Genomic DNA, 21,576 nt, shown 5'->3' with positions numbered 1-21,576 from the left:
GGTTTTTATTACTGCCATATAATTAATCCTACTCATCAAATTGCATTAACAAGGCCACTACCAAGGATTACTACTAGCACTATCAAAGAAGATAACACTCAAAATAACTTCAAATAACAAAATAAAAATATTGAAGAAAAAAAACTAGAGAGTTCACTGTTTTTTGACACCATCACCAATCATAACTCCAATTTACGGTTGATAGATCAGAGTTCAGTGTCTTATGACATAAAAATGTGGGCAGCACTAGAAAGTAGAAGCAAATGCATTTCAGTTGCGTTTGCTGAAAAACTTCAGATCTTCTTTCCTTCTATTACCAAGAAGCTGATGACACAATAGGTGCTTGACCTTTGGATTCTCTCAGGAGGATGCTGGGAGGACCTTCCCGGTGCATGTCCCAAAGCCTACATTGTAGTCTTTCCCCTGCCAATATTCACACTTATCAACTTAATGATCACTAAAAGCTAAACTATAAAATAGGTAGTTTCATGCCTGCAGAGCATAGATCTGCTGCGATTGAATATAACACACGTCTTCAAAGGCTTGCGAAACAAAGTAACGCCTTTAAAATTGCAATTATACTAACATAAACCATAGCAGGATTGACTCAGGGCTCTGGTTTTTGAGTAAAGTATATGACAGGCATATGAAGACAGGATATGAATGGAAAACTATATGATAAGATGCAGGGAACAATAGCAGTGGATATTGCAACTCACAACATAAAGAAAATGACCAATATAGTACACTTTTCCTTGTAAATGGAAAATCTGATGGGAAAATAGAACAGTAAAGCAGGGGGTTATCTATCCAAAATGAAGTAAATGTTTACATGTTATGCAATGAAGCATATAACATAATAGAAAACCAAGATAGGATTATGTTCCGACATCAATATCATTCGCAAGTATAAATTGATAAACAGACATCAACAAGGAATCAAAGAGAAGGGGAGAAAGGGGAAGGGGCCAAATTTATGTGACCTAAACATATTAAGCTACAGAGATGTTGGAGGTCAAGTTTTTCTTGGTAGCATCAGACCACTATCTCCAGATTATAACATGAGCAATGCATAAGCCACTTGGGTTCTGGAACAAGTTATTCACAGTGTTCAAATGGTTTGGAACTGTAGAAGCTGGACTTTCTTTTTCTTTTCTTTTCTTATAGTAACAATTACTCCTTGTTAGTTCGTGACTGTGCCATGTACTCTCAAGGCAGTGATATGGTAGACAAATTTTGCAAGGATGTTAAGAGTAAAAGTTAGTTTGGCTCAATACTTCTCAACCAAAGTTTTGAAACTCAGTATTAAGATCAAGATCGGCCATTATAAAAAATAATATATATCGGTCGTATTGGCTGTATCGATTGTATCGGTCGCACATATCAAATCAAAATATTTTTAGTTACGTAAAATTTTAACTATTATTTGTAGAAAAATTTCTAAAAAATTAGAAAAAAAATAACAGAGAAAAAAATATTCACATATAAAGCCTAAAAACTAAAAATAACTCACTCAAAAGCTATGATGAATTTTGACTTGAATTTGATAATTTTTTATATCCGTACATTACTACTGTAGAATAACAGTGAAGAGAGATCTCTCTCTTCATTATTATTTTACAGCAGTAAAAAAAATAGGAGTTAAAGAGTGTGTGAGAAAGAGATAAGAGAAATGAGAAAAAGAAATATTTATCCGAGTTCACAAGAGTGCAGAATAGGCGAAAGAGCTCCCCAAAATGGCCACCGGATGAGCATGGTAAAGTATGAGAGGTGGGAATAAAATGTGTGTGAGAGATAAAGGGTATAAACTAAAAAATTGATAAAAAAAAGCAGCTGAGGATATCAATTATAAGTTAAATATATTTTAGATTGACCTAACTATTAAAATAATTTAGTTTCAGTTGATCTGGCCGACCCCAAATAAATTTTAGGTCTGGATCAGCCGGTCTAAGTTGGGATCAGCCGAATTTGGGAACATGCTGTTAACAACAACAACAACAATGGAAAAAAAAATAAAAAGGTGTTCTTTTTCTTTTTCTTTTTATGCATTCTATTTACCTCAGCGGATGATAAGGATCTAAAAATAACATAATCTCAGATGGAAGAGTTTCATGACTTTAAACCTTGCAACATGCAGTAAAGATGACTTCATCTCCATCTTCTAAATATTTCCGGGTTAAGCCACTCAAGGCTAGTGGCTTTTGTGCATTCCATGTCAGCTCTAGCAAGCAACCCAATGATTCTGGTTCCTGAAAGAATATCATGTCAGAAGGAAATCAACAAAGCCAATGAGAGAATATAAATAATAACCAATAAAAGGGGAGAGAACATCAGAATGAGGAAAATTTTGAGAGCAATCAGAAAGAAAAATAGTTACATACAGGTCCACTGATGGTCCCAGTTCCAAGTAGATCACCAGATCTTAAGTTGCAACCATTAATAGTGTGATGTGCTACTTGCTGTGTCAAAGTCCAATATCTGATAGATGTTCATGGAGAAGGCGGATAAGTTATACAATATAACACAGATAATTCCTTCATTGATCTTGTATAAAATAAAATAGTAGGATTGTATGAATCTTCTTTTTAATATAATAAGCACAATAACTAAACATAAAGAAATAAAAAAAAGTTTCACCACTTATTCAGAATTGATGCAAGTGATTCATTCTTCCAGTGGTAACAACTATGTTAAACTTAATAGGTCCTACTTTCGTCCTTGCAATACAAAAGTTGCTTATTTTCAAGTAAGACACATATACAATCTCCGAGGGGATGATGAGAGGTCGAGGATTTGGGTCAACGATCAGGCACCACGATTGTGCTTGTATGTTCCCAAAACCATATGAATAAAAATATGGTTGTTGTATTTCACTTCATTCCACAACTATCAGTAAGGGTGAAAACGGGTCGATTTAAGTCCGACCTAACCCGCTACTTGATCCGGATCAGATACGGATAGGAAAATCTTATCCGATCCGGATCCAGATACTGATATGGATAGAAGTATAGTAAAATGTCCGAATCCTAGATACGGATATAAGTATAGTAAAATGTTCGAATCCGAATATGGATAGTTTGCTAAGAAAATATCCGGATCCGAATACGGATATGGGGTATAATTAATATTATCGAATACGGATTCGGATAATAGATATCCATTTACCCGCTATTTAAATACCCAACTCATCTATTACACTGTAGCCCTACCCTCTCCATCTCCCCCAAATCCCAATTGAGCCCGTAGCCACCTCCACCCCCAACTCTAAAGTCTCTCCTCGGCGTCCTCGCCATCACCGATCACCAGACGCCATCACCTCCTCAATCGTAACATCACCAACCTCGCCTTTTCCGGTCCCTCCTCGAGCTCAACGACTTGCCAACCTAAGCTCTCCGCCACCATTGCATCTCCGCCGTGAGCAAGCTCCACTACCATCACCATTTCGTCGCTTCACCAAGCTTATCCTCCCTCCTCTAGCTTGTCGTGATCAAGCTCCACCGCCATCACCACTCTATCGCCATGACCAAGCTCTGCCTCCTCCCTCCTCGAGCTCGCCGTGACCAAGCTCTACCGTCGTCAGCAAGCTCCGTCGCTTCACCAAGCTCCACCGCCGTCACCAAGCTCTGCCTCCTCACTCCTTGAGCTCACCGTGACCAAGCTCCACGCCATTACCACTCCGTCGCCGTCACCAAGCTCTGCATCCTCCCTCCTCGAGCTCGCCATCACCAAGCTCTGCCAATATCACCATTCTGTCGCCATCACCACTCCATCGTCGTCACCAAGCTCCATCACTTCACCAATTTATATGTAATTTGATAGGTAGCTTGAGTTAAATTATCTATTTATAGGTACTTCGATTTATAGCTTAGAGTTAAATTATCTATTTTTGCTGGTTAATTAGCAATTGGTTTATTTTAATCTTCTTTTTTACTTCCTTAATTAGCATTTGGTTTATTTCATTGTTTTGGGTTCAATGCAAATATCCGATTCTGAATTTTATTTTGAAAGTAAAATTGTAAGTTTACATCTGATTCTAATTCTTGTTAACTAAACATTATTTTAATTTTTACTATCCGTCAAATATCCATATCCGAACAACAAATATGGATTCAAATATGAATTGAGCACTATCCGATCCGTTTTCACCCCTAACTATTAGTGATCTAGTTAATGCATTAGAGATTAAACCCCAGAGAACAGGATTTTAAGTTTTGGTTCGAGGACCAGTAGACATACAATGCCACCAATTTTAATCACTGAATCATTAGACTAGCAAGAAATGATCAGGACACAGCATCCAAATTCAAACTTGTAGTACATTTCATCCAATTCCAATATGAACTGCCAACTGAATAAACAAAACCTGAAAGTGATAATCTGAAGGTATACTGAGATCTTGAGAAGATTCATAATGAAATGCATGAGCATGATCAGTAAGGATGAAGAGATCTTAACTCATCAGATGAAACCTATGGTGCCGGATGCACTCCAGTATATACTTAAAAGCCTGAGGAACCAGTAAAGTTGTTGTCTGGTATAATGTTATTCGAGACATTTCCAGTACTTGTAATATACGAGAGGTATCTAAGGGTCAAGAGGTTCTAGCAACCTAAAATTCAAGGAATTCTAACAACATATAGAGTGAAGATAGAGGGTAAATATAAATATCACATATAGAATGGAGGTGCTTATCAATAGTCTTTTCCCACCGAAAAGGATTCCTAATGCTTGGTATGTTGTAATCAAAGTTTCTGTATAAAAAACTTAAACAGCATGGTCATATTCTAACCAACTATAGGGTAAGCAAAGATTCCTATAGGGTGTAAAAATTGGCAAATGATACTGCATCTCACGTAACGTATATGTTTCATTTGACTTGCTTAGCATTACATGAAGAAAGCTACATATCAATAGAAACAAACGTTTGGGATATATCTTATATCTGAGATTCTTTCATGAGATGGTCAGAGTTAGTATCCTCAATAAATTAATCAATCAACAGTTCAGAGTTCATACATTATTAAAAATACTTCTCGACAATACTCTATACACTCAGAACCTCAGCTTAATGTAATTCAATAAGGATTAACCATTCTAGTGAACCAATTAATATGTTTGTATGCAAAAATTGCAAAACCCATTGTTATGCCTTGATTATCTTCATCTAGAAGAGGAAACACAAAAATAAAGAAAGCATCAATTGTTTCACTCAACAATGCAGACCACTAGATAAAGTGGGAAAAGAGGCATCATCTAAGATTCGTTGAACAGAAGCTTCTAAAAATGGAATATAGTGTTAAAAGGTAGTTTAAACAATAAAACCTAGGATGGAAACACTTACAGATGATTAAAGTTACTCCTTGTGACTATTGATGGAAGGTCATAACCTTTGGGTTTGATCCAAACCTTGCAGCAAAGAACATAGACTTATCAATACCTGGATGTCATGGAGAAGTCCTACACTTCTACTACATCACCTTGTTATCAATTTCTGTTCTAAGAATGAACATCCTAGCAAACTAACAAAATTATGGTTAAAAAGTACATACTTCCAGAGGTATGTCGTAGTTTATACGCTTCTTTTCTGTTAAGTATGGCAAAGGCTCAGGTTCCTGCAATTAAAAGCATATTAGTTATAACTAGAATTTAACTTCTGTTAATGAAAACTACTACAATAACAGCTTCCAATTCATGAAACTATGTATAATCAAATTCGAGTAGCTGAACTCCTCTTCATAAGCTATCAAATAATGGTGTAGTTATGTACCAAGACTGAAAAGATCTAACCACCTGTTTTGGAGCAGCACAAGCAAAAGGTTCTAGAGCATCTAAAGTCACAATCCATGGTGATATTGTTGTACCTACAACAAATCGAAGTACAAAAGGACGATAAAATTCAACAAACTATGGAAAGTGCCAGATGATGTGTTATAAACATTTACTGTGAATAGATATCAATTTTCCTACCAAAGCTCTTTCCAAGGAAAGGCCCAAGAGGTACATATTCCCATGCTTGCATATCCCTGGCTGGAAAAACACATCAATAATGATTAATAAGTATAAAGTAGTTGAAATTTTGACTAGTTTAAAGCTGACATAAGGAAAAGAAAACTACCACTCCAGTCATTCATTAGTACTAGTCCGAATATATGGTCTGCTGCCTCATTAACATCTATTGGTTTGCCCAACTCATTTCCTGGCCCTACTATAGCTGCCTGGAAGCAATAATATTAAATAACTTTCATGAAGATGATGAACCATGAAAAGTAACCACAATAAAGCTAAAGATGCATGCAGAACCTAGTAACATGCTATTTGATATGTAAACAATTCCATGGTAATCCAGTGACATAGGTGAATGTCTTTTTGTTCCCCCCCCCCCCCACCCAAAAAAAAAGGATATAAGTGGTTATGGTAGAAACTTTTCAGTGACAACAATAAATGGAAGTAGAAATTTAAAGGATATTCATCAAAGCATGGAAAATACATATAAAGGAGAAAATAATATAGAAAAATTGTGATTAGGAACTCAAATAGGGCTAACCATTTCAAGCTCAAAATCCAGCTTTCGGGAGGGCCCAAAATATGGTGGAGAATTTCCCGTTGGATGACCCTGGCCTCTGAAAGAAAGAATTAGCCAGTTATTGGTCGGTCCATGAACACCTCTATCTCACCAAATCTTCATTTGATGAACACCACATATATGTACACTATATATCATTAAAAGGTCAAAACAAACAGACCAGTTATTTGAAAGTCAACTCCAGGACATTTTGTTTTACTGCGTATATCAAAATGTCAATAAACTGGTCTATACGTTAGATCATAGGCTTCATGAGAATTGAGAAAAAAAACTAGAAGAGTTCCTTGTTAGCTTCCATGATTTCAAGAAAGAAACAATCAATTTCCATCTTGAATCTCTTAAAGGTCATATCAACCAGAAAACTTAGGCATGCATAAATATTCAAATTTCCACTTGGATTGGTGCTATATAGATGAACTGCAGCATAACTCTACTATATTCAAAATTTCTCTACTATATTCAAAATTTCAAATATTAACAATGGAAAACACATATAGAAGAATGATCTTTACTCTGATCAGGTAAACTTCATTATGGCATCCAAGAAATGAAGAAACACTCGAACAATGACCAGAATATTTTGGTTTCTAATAAGCACACCTCGGGCGGATAATGTCTGTTCCAGATATCACTACAGAAGAAGAACGTCCATGATAAGCTATTGGAAGGTGAAACCTGAAAGTTCAAACAAATGTTGATAAAGGATATGCTGCAAATATAACAGCAGTCCTTGCTCTATATGTTGAACACCTGACAAGTGCAGTAAAGAGAGATACTAAAACGATTTGAAGGCATGAACAAAGTTTACAGATCAGATGAGAAATTGCAGCAGGACTACGCAGAACAATTAACCAATAATGGTCAATGGAAACGAAAGGCAAATGAGATACCAAAAGGAAGGTACATGATAATGTGACATAAAATGTACGTGTCCAAATGCATGTCCTAGTATATATGTATGTATATGTATTGCAAATGTCTATGCATCACCTAATGGAGCGAATTTGTCGGGCAGGTATCACATTATAATAATAGCTATACCCAGCATTTTAATGTATGTATCATATGAAAAGATTGTCAATGACGCCTAAATGCTTACAAAGAAAGATTATGGTAGCTATTTAGTAAACCTAGTCTCCACTCTTAGATGAAGCATTTCTCAAGCCATTTATTTTGTCTATTTCTTTTTTCCTGGTAAAAGTTCTTATTCGTATGAGATATATCTTTGTCTCTTTTCCAGCAATAAACTACCTAGTAAATATATCATCCTGTAATGCTCGAAGTCTGAAACACTAAATGAGTTAAAAAGTAATTCTATTAACCAAATATGAAATTAACTCCATCTTTACTCTTAAAGGGTAACATTAATCATACCAATGTTTTCTGCATTCATTTCATCAAATAATGAAGAACAGAACAATCTTGATTAACAATAAAGGGCTAGATTTGAATGCAATATGAATTATTCAGATATCCAAAGAAAGCTACCAGTTTTGTGGGATGGCATTCTCTGGTCCTCGAAAAATGGTTCCGCAGTTCTTTGCATGATGCATAGAAGAAAAGAAATCTGTGTAATCACCTATAACAATAGGCAGAAGCATCTCTACCTCAATCTGCTTGTTCAAAAGATAACATCAGCATTTCATTTGGTAATGATGAGCAAAAGAATGTTACAGAGAATCACCTACCATTGGCAAAAGAGACTTTTCCCTCAAATTTGCATTGTCACGTAAAATCGGCTCATCAGCTGCAAAGGAGAAAAAGATAATATTGCACATACTTAAAAATCACCAAAAATCTACAAGGCTTTAAGCATTTTATTCAGAAAGAAAAGGTTTCCTGTATAAAGATTGCGCCAAAAGAATACTAAGACCCATATCTTCAAGAACATAAGGGAATCATCCCACTGTTTAGGAAATAGACATTTGTGTGTATTTCCTGTGTGTTAGGTGAAAGAACCTCATGTATACAAATTAGGACTTTTTCTTCTCATTAGTCACTGAGTCACTGGCTTGGAGGCGTAGAAAAACCATTTGTTGCTGTCATCACAAGCAGTGCCAAAGGAAGCCATTTATACCTTCTAACAATTGAACTTGGCAAAAAACCACGAAATATATATAGTTGAAATTTTTAGGGAACTTTTAGCAAGTCTACGTGTCTAACAAAGGAAAAGGCACCACAACTAAAAAGTGTATGTTTTTTCTTAAGCAAGGAATTTGGTATTAATTGTAGAGGGTTGATGTTAGGTTGATAGCCTCTTATAAAATTTGTCAATTTATTTGGAGCCTTCTTATCATTGAATTGTATTCTTGCCGACCCAAGGCGCAGATGATGAATGATGACAAAGAACTCTTATTACTCTAGTAAGCTTATTTCCATTGCTATCAATGAAGAAGATGCGCTTATAGAACTATATTGTACAGTAGGATCCTAGATTTACAAGCATAGTTCCATAGATTTAGGATAGTCTGTAACCACTCCTTCACCCAATTGCCATTCCTCCAATAAATTAGTAAATGAATACAGATGACACGAACCAAGCAACCACTTAGTACAACAGCAATACCTGACAGAATTTTTTGGAGAGTCGATCGTGCCTCCTTCCAAGCTGGCCGTCCCATTTCAAGAAATATGTTAAGAGATGTCTGGAATTAGAATCAAGCAAAAGATATACCAGTTACCAAAACAATGCTAACAAATCAACATTAAACATTTAGTTCAAGACATTTCTAACATTCACAATAACCAACAATTAAGCCAATCAGAACAACTATTATGACGTGAGCATCAACTTAACATATTTCTTGAAATGGGACGGCTCAAAATCAAATCCTTTTATATTTCTTACATGATCAAATAATAATATTGAAAAAAAAGGACTAAATAGTATAATAAAATAGTGGCATTTTTTTAATTTTAAAATATAATAAACTTGAGACAGATCTTCTAACGGCACGGTTAATCAGATAAAGAGTTATACATCCTAATACTGCTCAAAATCAAATCTTTAATATTGAAAAAAGGAGGACTAAATAGTATAATAAAATAGTGGCAATTTTTGAAATTTAAAATATAATAAACTTATGTTCTTTTTTCCTCTTTTTTTCCTTCCGTTTCTCTCCACTTTTGGAAAGAAAAAAGTAACGTTATTTTTTTTATCTCCTCCCCTCTTCCCTTCTCTTCCTTTTTACTCCTAAAAAGTCAATCTAAACAAGAGAAACTTATTTTCTTTCGTTGCTTTCTCTTCTCTTCTCTCATATTCTCTCCATCCAAACAGGGAGTTACCTCTTCAAGTTAAACGGCAATTACACCGTCACTTTGTTGCTTCAGATCTCATTCTAACATAATCTTTCTACGGTGGAATTTATGTCACCGTTTAGAAAATCATGTCCGTTAATAGCATGACACATGGCCCAAATCCTCCTCTCCAGGACAAGGAAGAAAGTCAAATCTTTTTTACACAATAAACGCCAAATCTCACGAAAAGGACCGTCTTTTGCTCCCACAGTTCAATCAGACCCTAGAAATGTCAAAAGTAGCATCAAACAAGAGCGAGATAGGGACCTGGAAGAAGCACTCGGAGCCCCTGAGGACGGGGCCATCGAAGAGTCCCGCGGCGGCGACGGCGGAGAGGTCGAGGACGAAATCCCCGATCGCCACCCCCGGCCGCGCCGCCTCCGCCGCCGCACCAGGTGAGGGTTTGGGGCGGAAGATGCCGAAGGGGAGGTTCTCCAAGGGGAAGTGGGACTCCCGAGGCACCTCCACGAAGGATTTGAGACCCATCCCCTTGCGCTACCAACGGAGGAGGACGAGACAAAGATGGAGTCAGAGTATTCTCTCCATCTCGCTGTAATCTGGTACTTATACTCGTCCCTTAATCGTTCCGGAAACGGAAGTAGGTAGCGTGATGGTAAGGGAATCGTACTCCTACCGGATAAATTGGAGGCTGGGATTGCTTCTGATCATCTGGAATCTGGACCTTCTGTTGAGAAGCGTGCGTGAGGGTGATACCTACTTCATGGAATTAGATAAAAAGGAATAAATATTATATTACAATTTTAATTATATATATATATATAGGATAAGTAAATAAAATTACATTATTATTCTTGATAAAAAAATAATAATAATGTCAATTATTATTTTAAACTAATATTGGTCATTCTCAAACTTAAATTATATCATTAAATATCATTTATTTATGTTATGTTAATTATCAAAATTAATCACGTTCGGTTCAAAAAAAATCATGGTGTAACAGAAATAATAGAATAAATTTAATATAAAAATTCTTAATAAAAAAACAAAGATGTAATATAGTAATACTTTAAATAAATATAAAATATCAAATACTAATACGAAATATATAAAAGAAAAATAAATTTAAGTTATTAAGATGGTTAGTTTGCTATTTATATATTAAATATTTAAATTTATTAATTCATTCACCTATTTGGGTGGGATGTTGTATCTCCTCTTTTAGAGCATAGTTAAGACTCTAAATATTATTAAATATAAGATTATACAGGGGTTTAAAAATTAAAAATTATTAGGATTAAAATATAAAAGTATTGTTATAATCATCATTGTTATATGTGTTATAATTTTTTTTTTTAAAAATAGAAAAGATATTATAGATTAACTTCCACAATTAAAAAATGCTCTATTAGAATCGGAAACCAAAAACTGAAAAAGATTCGGAGAAAAACCCTCATCCAAGTACAACCATAACCTATGATTCTACTATAATTAGCAAGCCAATCAGTAGCCCGATTAGCCTCTCTAAAATTGTGAACAATTTTATAATTTTAATAATTGCAAGTGAGATATTTAATATTGGCCGCTGACCAAGTCAGCTTAGTGACACTACTGAGAATATCTATCAAAAGCTTGGAATCAGACTCGATGATGGGATTTTGACTTGTTTTATCCTTCAAAAACGGCAGTCCCTCCTTGACTAGCGCTATCTCTATTATTAGCACTTATTTGTATCTTCCACACCGTCTTACACTTTTATTTATACTAATATTCACCGACTTTCTCATATATTATATTTTTATTCCTATACTACAAAGGAATAGAGCACTACTTTTTATAAGACTAAAGTTTCAAATAGAAAGTGAATAGAGTTAATTTTTTTTATAATTAAATATATTTTAGGCTTTGTACTTATGTCCAAAGTTAGACTTGTACTTACGACTAAAATGATACCGTTAGATTTTCTATCTGAATTAACGTGACACACCCTAATAATTTTAAAAACTAAATAATAGACTCACTTCCCTGCTTTTTTTGAACAAAAATGTCTTTCCGCTCTTCTCAATCGCAAACCCTAGTTACGAAAGAAGATAAAGTTGCCTAAATAAATTTTTTTTAAAAAAAAGCTAGATCAAAACCTCTTCAATTTTGCCTAACAAACACAAACTAATGGGGTATCACTTTTGTCATAAGTAGTTTGAGAATTTTTGAAGTCAGAGTTACATTTAATCAAATATTAAATGTAAGTCAGAGTGTTTTATTGATATTATATCAAAAGCAGAGAAATGGGAATCTAGCTATAGACAAATCCAAAAGCTAAGGGTATTTTTTAGATATAATGGACCCCAATAAACATAGAATTTTTTACCATACTAATTCTCTTCAATATTTATTTTAATGTCTAATATATTTTAAAATTTAAATACAAAACTAAGTATGTATGAAAACCACTAACCTAGTGGAATGACTTAACGAAAATTTTAACTTGGCGAATTTCTTAATGGATTCAAAATCTTTATATAAATCATAGAACTAGTATAGTGATTTATATTTTCAAACTGTAAGTTTTAAATAAGAGTTTGAAACTTATTATATCTCTATAGACTATTTAAAATTTTGTTTTGTTTTAAAAGCTAAAGATATATTTGTCTTAAAACTTCCATGTTTTTTTAGCTGTGTGTGAGAGGGATTCAAAAGTGCTAACATGAGATCTACGTGCGATTAATGAATTAATTAATAGAAAATTTGTATATAACACTCTGTCTTATAGTGAAATTATTATTTACGATCTATATTTTTACTATTTATAAATCGAGGCCTATAATTTAGTGAATATGTATAAAAATATATTATACCGTTAGATCAGTTAGTTAAACTTAACTAAACATCTGTGTTAAGTTAAGTATAAAAATACATCAACTAAGTCTTACCAAAGATATTTTAGTTATTTTAAAAATAAAAATATTTTAGTTATTTTAAAAATAAAATATCTATACTTAATGGAATATTCTCACGGTGTTAGACCAAATTTAATTTAGAATATTTTTTACACATATTCACTAAATTATAGAGCTCGATTTATGAATAGTAAAAATGTACGGTGTAAATTATAATTACGTTAAAAAGCAGGTTGTTATATGTAATTTTCTATTAATAATTAAGGTAGGATGGCAGTTGAAGTGCCTATAATATAATAATTAGATTAGTTAAGAGTGGTAGTTAAGGCGTAATTTGATGTGCTTGTGTGAGATGGTGCAGGTGAGACGATGGTTTGGGATTTTTACATAATTATCACCAAATTTTCTCAAAATATCGTAATTGCCACCAAAAGCATTATCATCTTTTAATTTTAAAAACAGCATCAGTCTGTTAATTAAATCGATGATTAAAGCACAACGTAGACCCAAAAGACTACTTTGCCCTCATATAAATTATTAATTTTTTAAGTAAAACGTTAATCTTATACGAGGGCATTATCTAAAATGCTTCGTATTCTTTATAGCCTAGGAAGGTATTTCCGTAGAAAAACGCTTAATAATTAAGCGTTTTAAGTTAGAGTTACAATAAAATAGGCTCTTTTTAATACTTAAGTTTTGATATTGTCTATTTTAATAAATAAATTTTAAAATAGAGTAATTTTGGTCAAAAACTCTAAAAGATTTACGTGACAATTATAATACTTTAAAAAATGCAGTGGCAACTACGCAATTTTGAGTGTTCTCAGAGGCAATTATGTAAAAATCCTATGGCTAATGGTTTTAATGATTAAAAGTAGGGGTGTATGTCTTAATTTGAGGCCAAGCTAGAGTTTTTAATCAATTAGGCCTTCTTATAAACTAATTTACTCAAAATGCTCCACTCTCCGGAACTTATTATCCTAGTTAAATTACCACCCCTTGTGCACAGCCCTCTGAGGAAAGAAGAAAAAAAAGAAAAATCTATCAATCACTAACACCACCTTAATTGTTCGCATTTTTACGCTACAGATAACACCCTACTCCGCATATAAAACGCTGATCTTATCAACTCGTAATTTATACTAACAGTATAGTTAAAGTGAACGAACTTGATCAGTGTTCATAAAACGCTGATCTTATCAACTCGTAATTTATACTAACAGTATAGTTAAAGTGAACGAACTTGATCAGTGTTCATATAGAATTTCGATATGTTCAATGGCTTAGCTTAAAAAAAACCGCTAATCCTATTAGCGCTTTTAAGTTTGAAATAAAATGCTAAACAGTTCATCATTTTTTTAGGGCGCCTATGAAGTGGCACCTGACAGGTCCAAAAATAGACTCCGTTAGACATTAAGTTAGGCTTATTTTGGTCAAACATTCGCCAAGCTAAGGCATGTTATTGTCACTAAAATTTGATGCCCCTTACCTAAGAGTCTCTTGAGGGAAGCATTACATGACAAATAGATTTCTAACCACCGGTGGGGAATTTTAGGTGAACGCATTTTGTAAGCTTGACAGGCAGATTAAAACTTCTATTGAATAAAATAAAATAAAATAAAATGACACCTCTGAGAATTCTCAAAACTGACAGAAAATTAGCCATCTGAAGACATAATTTCGGAACTTCAGCGAACTTGTTATACAGTAATAGTACATTTCTCTGATTGACAAAAAGAAGAGAGGAGAAAATAATGCAAAATGGCAAGTGGTTCATCTGAACAATAACTTTATCCGATGAAATAATAATCCTATCATCTTGATTCCTGGATCTTGTTCTCCGCCATCTCCCTATTTAGCGTCGTAGGACGGTATAAAGACAGGAGTTTCCTGACCAACATTTTCCATAAGGTGACAAGATTTTGAAGTGTCCCGATCGCTAGTTGTGCTACGGCGGACAGGAGAACAGCAAGGATGCATTGGTTCCACCAAAGCCGAAAGAATTTGAGAGCGCAGCTCTAATTTGCATCTTCTTCGGGGCATCTAGCGGTGTGTATGCACCTTCAAAAACTGGGTCAGGTTTATCGAGATTAATTGTTGGAGGAGCAATCCCCTGGAACCAGCAGTTGTGATCAGCATAAACTATTCCAAACACAGTTCACACATAATATATTCCCCCCCACAGGCAAAGCAGTACACTCAATATGATTTGTCATAGTTGAAAGAAAAAGAACAGTAGTAATTGGCAGTGATTAGTTGTTATATTACAAACTTTTACAATCACATGACTTATAGCATGTGAAACAACTTGATCATGGAAAGAAAGAGAAAAAAAAAATCACAACTTAGGGGCAAATATAGACGAAGCTTGATTCATAAACAGCAGGAACCAGCTGACATCAAAATTGATATTTTATCTGTGAAAAATGAGGTTCTCCAAACAAACATTGATCAACATTTACTTTTTTATGGTTGAGAGCTTACCTAATATAAATTTCTTGACGTGCTACATGAATAAAACAGAAAGAGATGAAACATTCTTAGATCTATTTCCAGTGAATACAAAAGAAAAGGAGGGTGGTAGAACATCCAGCATCACATGAAGAAAGTGAACTTATAAACAGAACATTAATATTTTGAAAAAGAATTTAGTACTTCACTATGCTTGTGTCCTGAGATTGTAGGACACTCATCTCAACATGAACTTCACAGAAAGATGCCCTAAAATTTCTTCACCACTGTGTGAGGTTTTTACAATCCCAAGATGCAAATTATGGTAACATATGTGTCATAATTTTCAAAGTTTCAACATCAAGATTTTAGTCCAGCCATATATATATATATATATGGAATACAAACTTCATGTTAAAATTTAGAAGAAAGTTTGTTCTTAACAGTCTTCTATCCATTAAGTGTGCCTCAGCTTTGATAAAAGCCATCCCGAGGTGAGAAAAGGTGACAATACACTACTCTCTCCATCTTGGGATAAGCTTTTGTGAATCCCAAGGCATACCATTTAGCAATAAAGTTTACAGTCTAACACGTGTGTGCATGTGTGTAGAGAGAGTATATATAATTGTCAAGTAAACATACATGGTGGATAGATAGAACAGTGAAGATTGCTTCCACAGACCCAGCTGCTCCAAGTAGATGACCAGTAGCGCCCTAAAGATCACAGGTGTTAGCAATGATAAAGACCAGAAGAACCAAAAGTATATAACAGCATCATGATGAAAGGCATCCATGTGCACAAGCATCCCACAGACGTGGGGTTATGGGAGACCAAAATATTCACACCCTAAGCCTTTCTTTGAGAGCTCACTTCCATGACTGGAACCCATGGCTTTGGGGTCTGGGTGCATGGTTACAAGCCTTTGCCATTACACCAACTCTGAAGGGGTACAACAGCATGAAACAATACAAGTTATGAACATTACCTTTGTGGAGGAGAATGCCAAAGCACCAGATGTTGCATGATCTAAGAAGACAGATTTAATAGCATTGGCCTCTATCGCATCACCTGGTTAACAGCAGCACCCAAACATAATTAGCATTTCGTAGTAACTAGCTTTAGGGAATCAGCAAAATGGATAAAAATTAATATTCTGTAAAGCATTATATTGTAAAATGTGAAGCTATAGTTATGTTACCTAGAGGAGTCGATGTTGCATGTGCATTCACATAATCTACTTGACTTGGATGAACCCCTGACTACATATGGAGGAAAAAGAAACCAAAAAATTTGGATATGTGACTACGTGATATACTGCTAATGCAAACTTTATACATGCTATTGTTGAAATTTAAACAAAAATGAACTATAGGGTCATCTTATATAAGGCACCTACAGATGAATAACTGATTTAACAAAAGAAATTGAACGGAAATCCATAATAAAATCATTCGATGCATGATACATCTGAAAGATGAAGTTTTACAATATGGAAAGTAATATCTAAGTCTGAAAATCTCTAGATAAAGCCAACATATTTGCCCAACTGTAGAGACAGAGTTAAAGTAGCAGAAAGTAATACCTGATCTAATGCACGCTGCATAGCTAAAATAGCACCCTTTCCATCATATTGTGGCTTCGTTATGTGGTAAGCATCACCTAACAGAATTAGCATCATCATACATTCGATACCTACGAGCTATTTGACTATTGAGCAATCCAAACTTGAAACATAAGATACCTGACATTCCATACCCTCGAACTTCTGCATAAATTTTTGCTCCACGTTCCTTTGCATGGTCAAATGCCTTTCGAAAGAAAGAAAGTGGGAAAGGTCATCCAACAAGAAAATGCAACACATCATTAGAAGAAAATTGTTATACTTAAAATATTGCAGTACAACAGCGTATTTAGCAATAGCGGGAACAAACTAGGAAAACCTGAAGAGGAAACACCAGTCATAAAACAAGCCGTAGTCTGAAAGATTGTTAATGATTGGCTTCCTTTGGCTAATTTTCTTATGAATGACTATTCCTATATTCAGTTTTTCAAGACTTGCAAATTATTTATCACAGTTTTTATCTGTCACTTGATACTATAGATGCCTCCTCTAATGTTAATTGCGAAAGCCTAAACCACCTCAATTAATCAACTAATTCATACTATTGCTACCTATGTGATTAATTGCGAAAGCCTAAACTCCCTCCATTGCCCTTGATTTTCAAACAGTCTATGTGATTATTAGAACAAGATAGTTTCAACATTCGGGTAAATGCAAGCTCATCTAATGCCCAGGGTCTCACAGTTAAATTTATAAAATTTGAAGCATCATTCTCTCATACATGCAAATCATTGTTAAATTATGTCACCTATCAAGTAATAAAAGGAAGAAAATACACTCTTCCATTATATTTGACCACTAGGTTTTTATCTAGTATGTTCTTCAAACATAAATGTTCTTTAAGAACATATTCTTACATAGTTATATCAACACTTCATGTCCTCATCATACCCTCCAATAGTTGCTTAACAGTTACCAAGTATGAAAGTGGTGTTAAGTGAGTGATACATACATAAGAGTATATCAAGTGAACTATTTGAGCAACTACTCTCATACACATTCTACAATCATGATAATTCATATGTATAAGTTATCGGCCAATTCATAATTCATATGTTACTAAAATGGTTGAATTATACATCTCAATGATATATTTTATAAATAAATAAAGAAGAAATAATATGATGGGAGAATGAGTTCAGAAGAAAAACTGAAAATTCTTTCTTACTCACCTCCAGCACCATGACACCAGAGCCTTCACCAATCCTGGATAATTAATATTGCATATGAGCCATAAGATACAAGAAAAATAAAGAAGAAATAGAAAATCAACATAAGGTTATGGGAGCATGGCCTACACGAATCCATCTCTATTGCAATCAAATGGTCGAGAAGATACATCAGGGAGAGAGTTATACTTTGTAGTCAATGCCCGTAACCTGTGAAATGACAGATAGCAAGTAGAATAATTGAGAAGAACTCCTGATAATCCTTTTCTTATGCTATTTTAAAAAATAAGAGGATAGAGTAATCAATGCAAAGGGAAGAAATCATTGATGTACATCAAATGAGAATAATCATTCTTCATTACTAGAATTGAACATGTTTATGGAGCTTAGCCTCATAACGGCATATATGTATATAAATGAGAGTTCATTAAGAAAAAAAAATTCAGGTGCTTCCTACAGTTTAGCGGAGGACAACCCAGCATCATCGGAAAAAAGGAAAAGAGGGAAGGAGGAAGGGGCGAAGCTCAAATAAAGATCCAAAATGAGGACCTATAGCAAACATACAAGGTGTCAAGGACGCCTATAACAATTGTGACAAAGTTACACAAACTGAACCTTTAACACTTGCCTACAAAATCCAGCTATTGATAGTGCATCAATACTGGACTCTGTTCCTCCAGCTACCATAACATCTGCATCTCCAAATTGAATCATTCTTGCAGCATCACCAATGGAGTGAGCCCCTGTGGCACAGGCTGTCACAGCAGCATGGTTTGGACCCTTGAAAAGAATAAAAAAAAAAACTTTTAATTCATCTTTGCTAACAAAAACCTATCAAATTGTAAAGACTGAATTAGCAAATAAGTTCAATGATAACACTTGTAAACTCACCTGGAATCCATATTTTATGCTGACATGACCTGATGCCATGTTGATTAAAATCCTAGGTACGAAGAATGGACTAAGGCGACGTAGACGCTGTATTGATGAAGTAAAAGAACACAATATTAGTATATTACCTTAATATGCGATGACTGGGGTGAACTATTATGCATTATCCATAACATGAATTACCAGGAAGTAAGTATATATCATGCAGACGAAGCAAAACAGTGATGCTAATAAGCAAAAAACCAACCTTTTCACAAATCAGTTTTGATGCATCTAAAATGTCTGATATGCTTCCAATGCCCCCACCAATCGAAACACCCTGGTCATCCTCAAATTAGATACAGAAAAGGATACTTTCTTGCAGGCAAATTTAAGGGCAGATGAAAGGTAGATGAGTACAGTTCTTTCTTTCTTTTCATCTTCAGTAGGTAGCCAGTTTGCATCTCTAAGAGCTTCATCAGTAGCACATAGTGCATATGCTATAAATCTTGCTATAGATTTATGATCCTGAAAAGAAATTTTCAATCAACTCGTGCAAGAAAGTGTATAATAATAATAATTCCAGTTCTGTGATTATTGAAGGAATATGGTATCTTATCTAGGAAGGGATTTAACTTCTTTAAGGATTCCATAACGAAGTGCACAGTGATAGAAATGGAATGTCAAGTCAATCATATACAAGTTATAAAATGTGCTAAAAGTGAGCTATTAACACGTGATAGATGGTTTTACTAGAGAACTGAAGCAGTCCTCAAACACGGACCAATTATGCAACCAGGATACACCATTCAATAATATAGAAAAGAGATTTCAAAATCCTATCACGACCTTGCTAAGAGCTCACATAAAATGAAGAAAACAGGACTCAAGTTTCAAAATCCAAATTTCTCCTAAACCTTCGAAAGCGGGAAAGCATTATAAAAAACACAATGCAAGTCCCACTTCCATTTTTCCACCTTAAAGAGAAAAAAAAGGACGAACCATGGCTGAAACTGATGCAAGAAACAATACTCAGGTCTTAGAATCCAATATTTCAAAACGAAAGAAGATAAAACCCAAGTCTCGAAATCCAAACATTTGCTAAAACTTTGGCGAACCCAATTCTCCTTTGTAAGAAATAAAATTGAAGTGCAAGAAGCAATACCCAAATCTCAAATTCCTATCTTACACCATGTACCGATCCCAGAGGCAGGACAAACAATACCTCAAGATCCTTTCTCTCACCAAGCATGGAACCTTCAACTTAATCCGAACCAACTTATAACATTTCCCTTTTCCAGCAGGAAACGATAGCAGCGACCTTGTGAAAAAATAAAGGTTCCTACGTGTGCATCAACGGCTTCATCGACTACCAATTAATTCTTTATGTCAGGTAATTAGATTTTAGCTCGTAGGCGACCGCATATTACAACATTGATGATATTCCTCAAAATTCAACTATAATAAACAGGAAACTGACGCAAGAAAAGTCCCAAAATCCTATCTTTTACTAATGAACTGAGCGGCAAGAAATAAGCAAGATCCAAGTAAAAAAAAAAAAAAAAAAAAAAAAAATCAAACTTCCAACTAACCTTGGACTGAACCCAAACCTCCTCATCGAACTCCCCTTCCTCCTTCCCACATGGCACGACGGCGGCGACCTTTGAAGCCAACTGCTCGTACGTGTGCATCACCACAGCCTCATCGAACCCCTCCATCCGGAGATCCCCAGGGGCGAGCGCGCGCACCCCGCAACGCCCCTCCACGAGATGGAGCCATGTGGACTCCACGCCGCAGCCGAGAGGAGTCACCATGCCCAGCCCTGACCAGAAGAGGAGGTCAGAGAGATCTCATCATCGCCGTCGGATCGAAACCGAACGGTAGAGACCGCAAGGGCGGGGGCAGAACGGGAAATTTACCTGTGACTACGACTCGGCGGGAGGGGGAGGTGGGCGGCGGAGGGAAAGGCCTCGTTGAGAAGAAACGACGGCGGAGGAGATGACGGCGGAAGGCTTCCATGGCGGCAGTTTCTCTTTCCATTTTTGTGCTTCGATTTTACTTTTATATATTTTCCAAATCAGGGAGATCCAAACCCGGATCACAGTTAACGGATTTGGGTATTGAAGGAATCTGTTTGCATCCTAATTTAGCTTTAGGTTAATTTACATTTGCGACCCTGCAATATGACCTAATCTCACATGACACCCAGATGAATAAAAGATTTAATTCCTTGTTTAAACTAAACTGCAATACTCTTCACCCTTTGTAGAGTATTTGACTATTTCAAATCTACCCCTAATTTTTTTGTATATGTTTAATTCACTTTAAAATTTATAAACGAAACTATGTATATTTTGAAATTACTATCTAAATTCTAATAAGAAAAATATAAAATATATGTATATATAAATTATATACACATTATTAGTTTTCTTACCTAATTTATATGGCCAATGGTTAAATTATTTGCAGACCTTAGAATGCAAGAGTGATTTTTAAATAAAGTAATTTTTAAATTACTTGAGAAAATAGAGATTTTTTTATATAAATTATTTTTTGGTTCAGCGAGTGAGCGACTTATATTTAAAAATTATTAATTGAGACAGTGATTTTAAAACACACTTAATCTTGTGTATAAGTTTTAAAATGTACTGGACCCATTAAAAAAATAGAAGTTTGGTCAAAAAATAAAAAATTGCACACTGTTTTTTGAGAATGTAATGTTT

At 34.8% G+C, this 21,576-nt stretch overlaps 2 protein-coding genes across 2 annotated transcripts; both read right to left on the bottom strand.

Moving 5' to 3' along the window:
- Positions 1 to 104: 104 nt before the first annotated feature.
- LOC140793544 (fumarylacetoacetase) lies at positions 105 to 10,596 on the bottom strand. Its single transcript, XM_073145067.1, has 14 exons — positions 10,148 to 10,596; positions 9,150 to 9,228; positions 8,272 to 8,330; positions 8,072 to 8,196; positions 7,184 to 7,258; positions 6,545 to 6,620; positions 6,116 to 6,215; positions 5,968 to 6,027; positions 5,791 to 5,861; positions 5,550 to 5,612; positions 5,342 to 5,406; positions 2,382 to 2,478; positions 2,124 to 2,249; positions 105 to 423 (listed from the first exon to the last, which is right to left on the bottom strand). The coding sequence occupies exons 1-14, from the start codon at positions 10,364 to 10,366 to the stop codon at positions 361 to 363; spliced, it is 1,278 nt and encodes a 425-aa protein (XP_073001168.1). The 5' UTR covers positions 10,367 to 10,596; the 3' UTR covers positions 105 to 360.
- A 3,780-nt stretch (positions 10,597 to 14,376) lies between these two features.
- On the bottom strand, positions 14,377 to 20,882 carry LOC140793293 (3-oxoacyl-[acyl-carrier-protein] synthase, mitochondrial). The gene is made up of 14 exons (XM_073144686.1): positions 20,770 to 20,882; positions 20,443 to 20,672; positions 19,271 to 19,378; positions 19,119 to 19,190; positions 18,872 to 18,958; positions 18,609 to 18,760; positions 18,110 to 18,190; positions 17,984 to 18,017; positions 16,932 to 16,998; positions 16,773 to 16,849; positions 16,389 to 16,449; positions 16,176 to 16,258; positions 15,832 to 15,903; positions 14,377 to 14,851 (listed from the first exon to the last, which is right to left on the bottom strand). Exons 1-14 carry the CDS (start codon positions 20,867 to 20,869, stop codon positions 14,687 to 14,689), a joined length of 1,389 nt encoding a protein of 462 aa, XP_073000787.1. The 5' UTR covers positions 20,870 to 20,882; the 3' UTR covers positions 14,377 to 14,686.
- Positions 20,883 to 21,576: the final 694 nt, after the last annotated feature.

This window comes from Typha latifolia, chromosome 8 (assembly GCF_019914945.1).
Source record: "Typha latifolia isolate L0001 chromosome 8, TyphaL0001v2, whole genome shotgun sequence".
NCBI lineage: Eukaryota > Viridiplantae > Streptophyta > Magnoliopsida > Poales > Typhaceae > Typha > Typha latifolia.
This window is presented reverse-complemented; position numbering and strand designations above follow the sequence as displayed.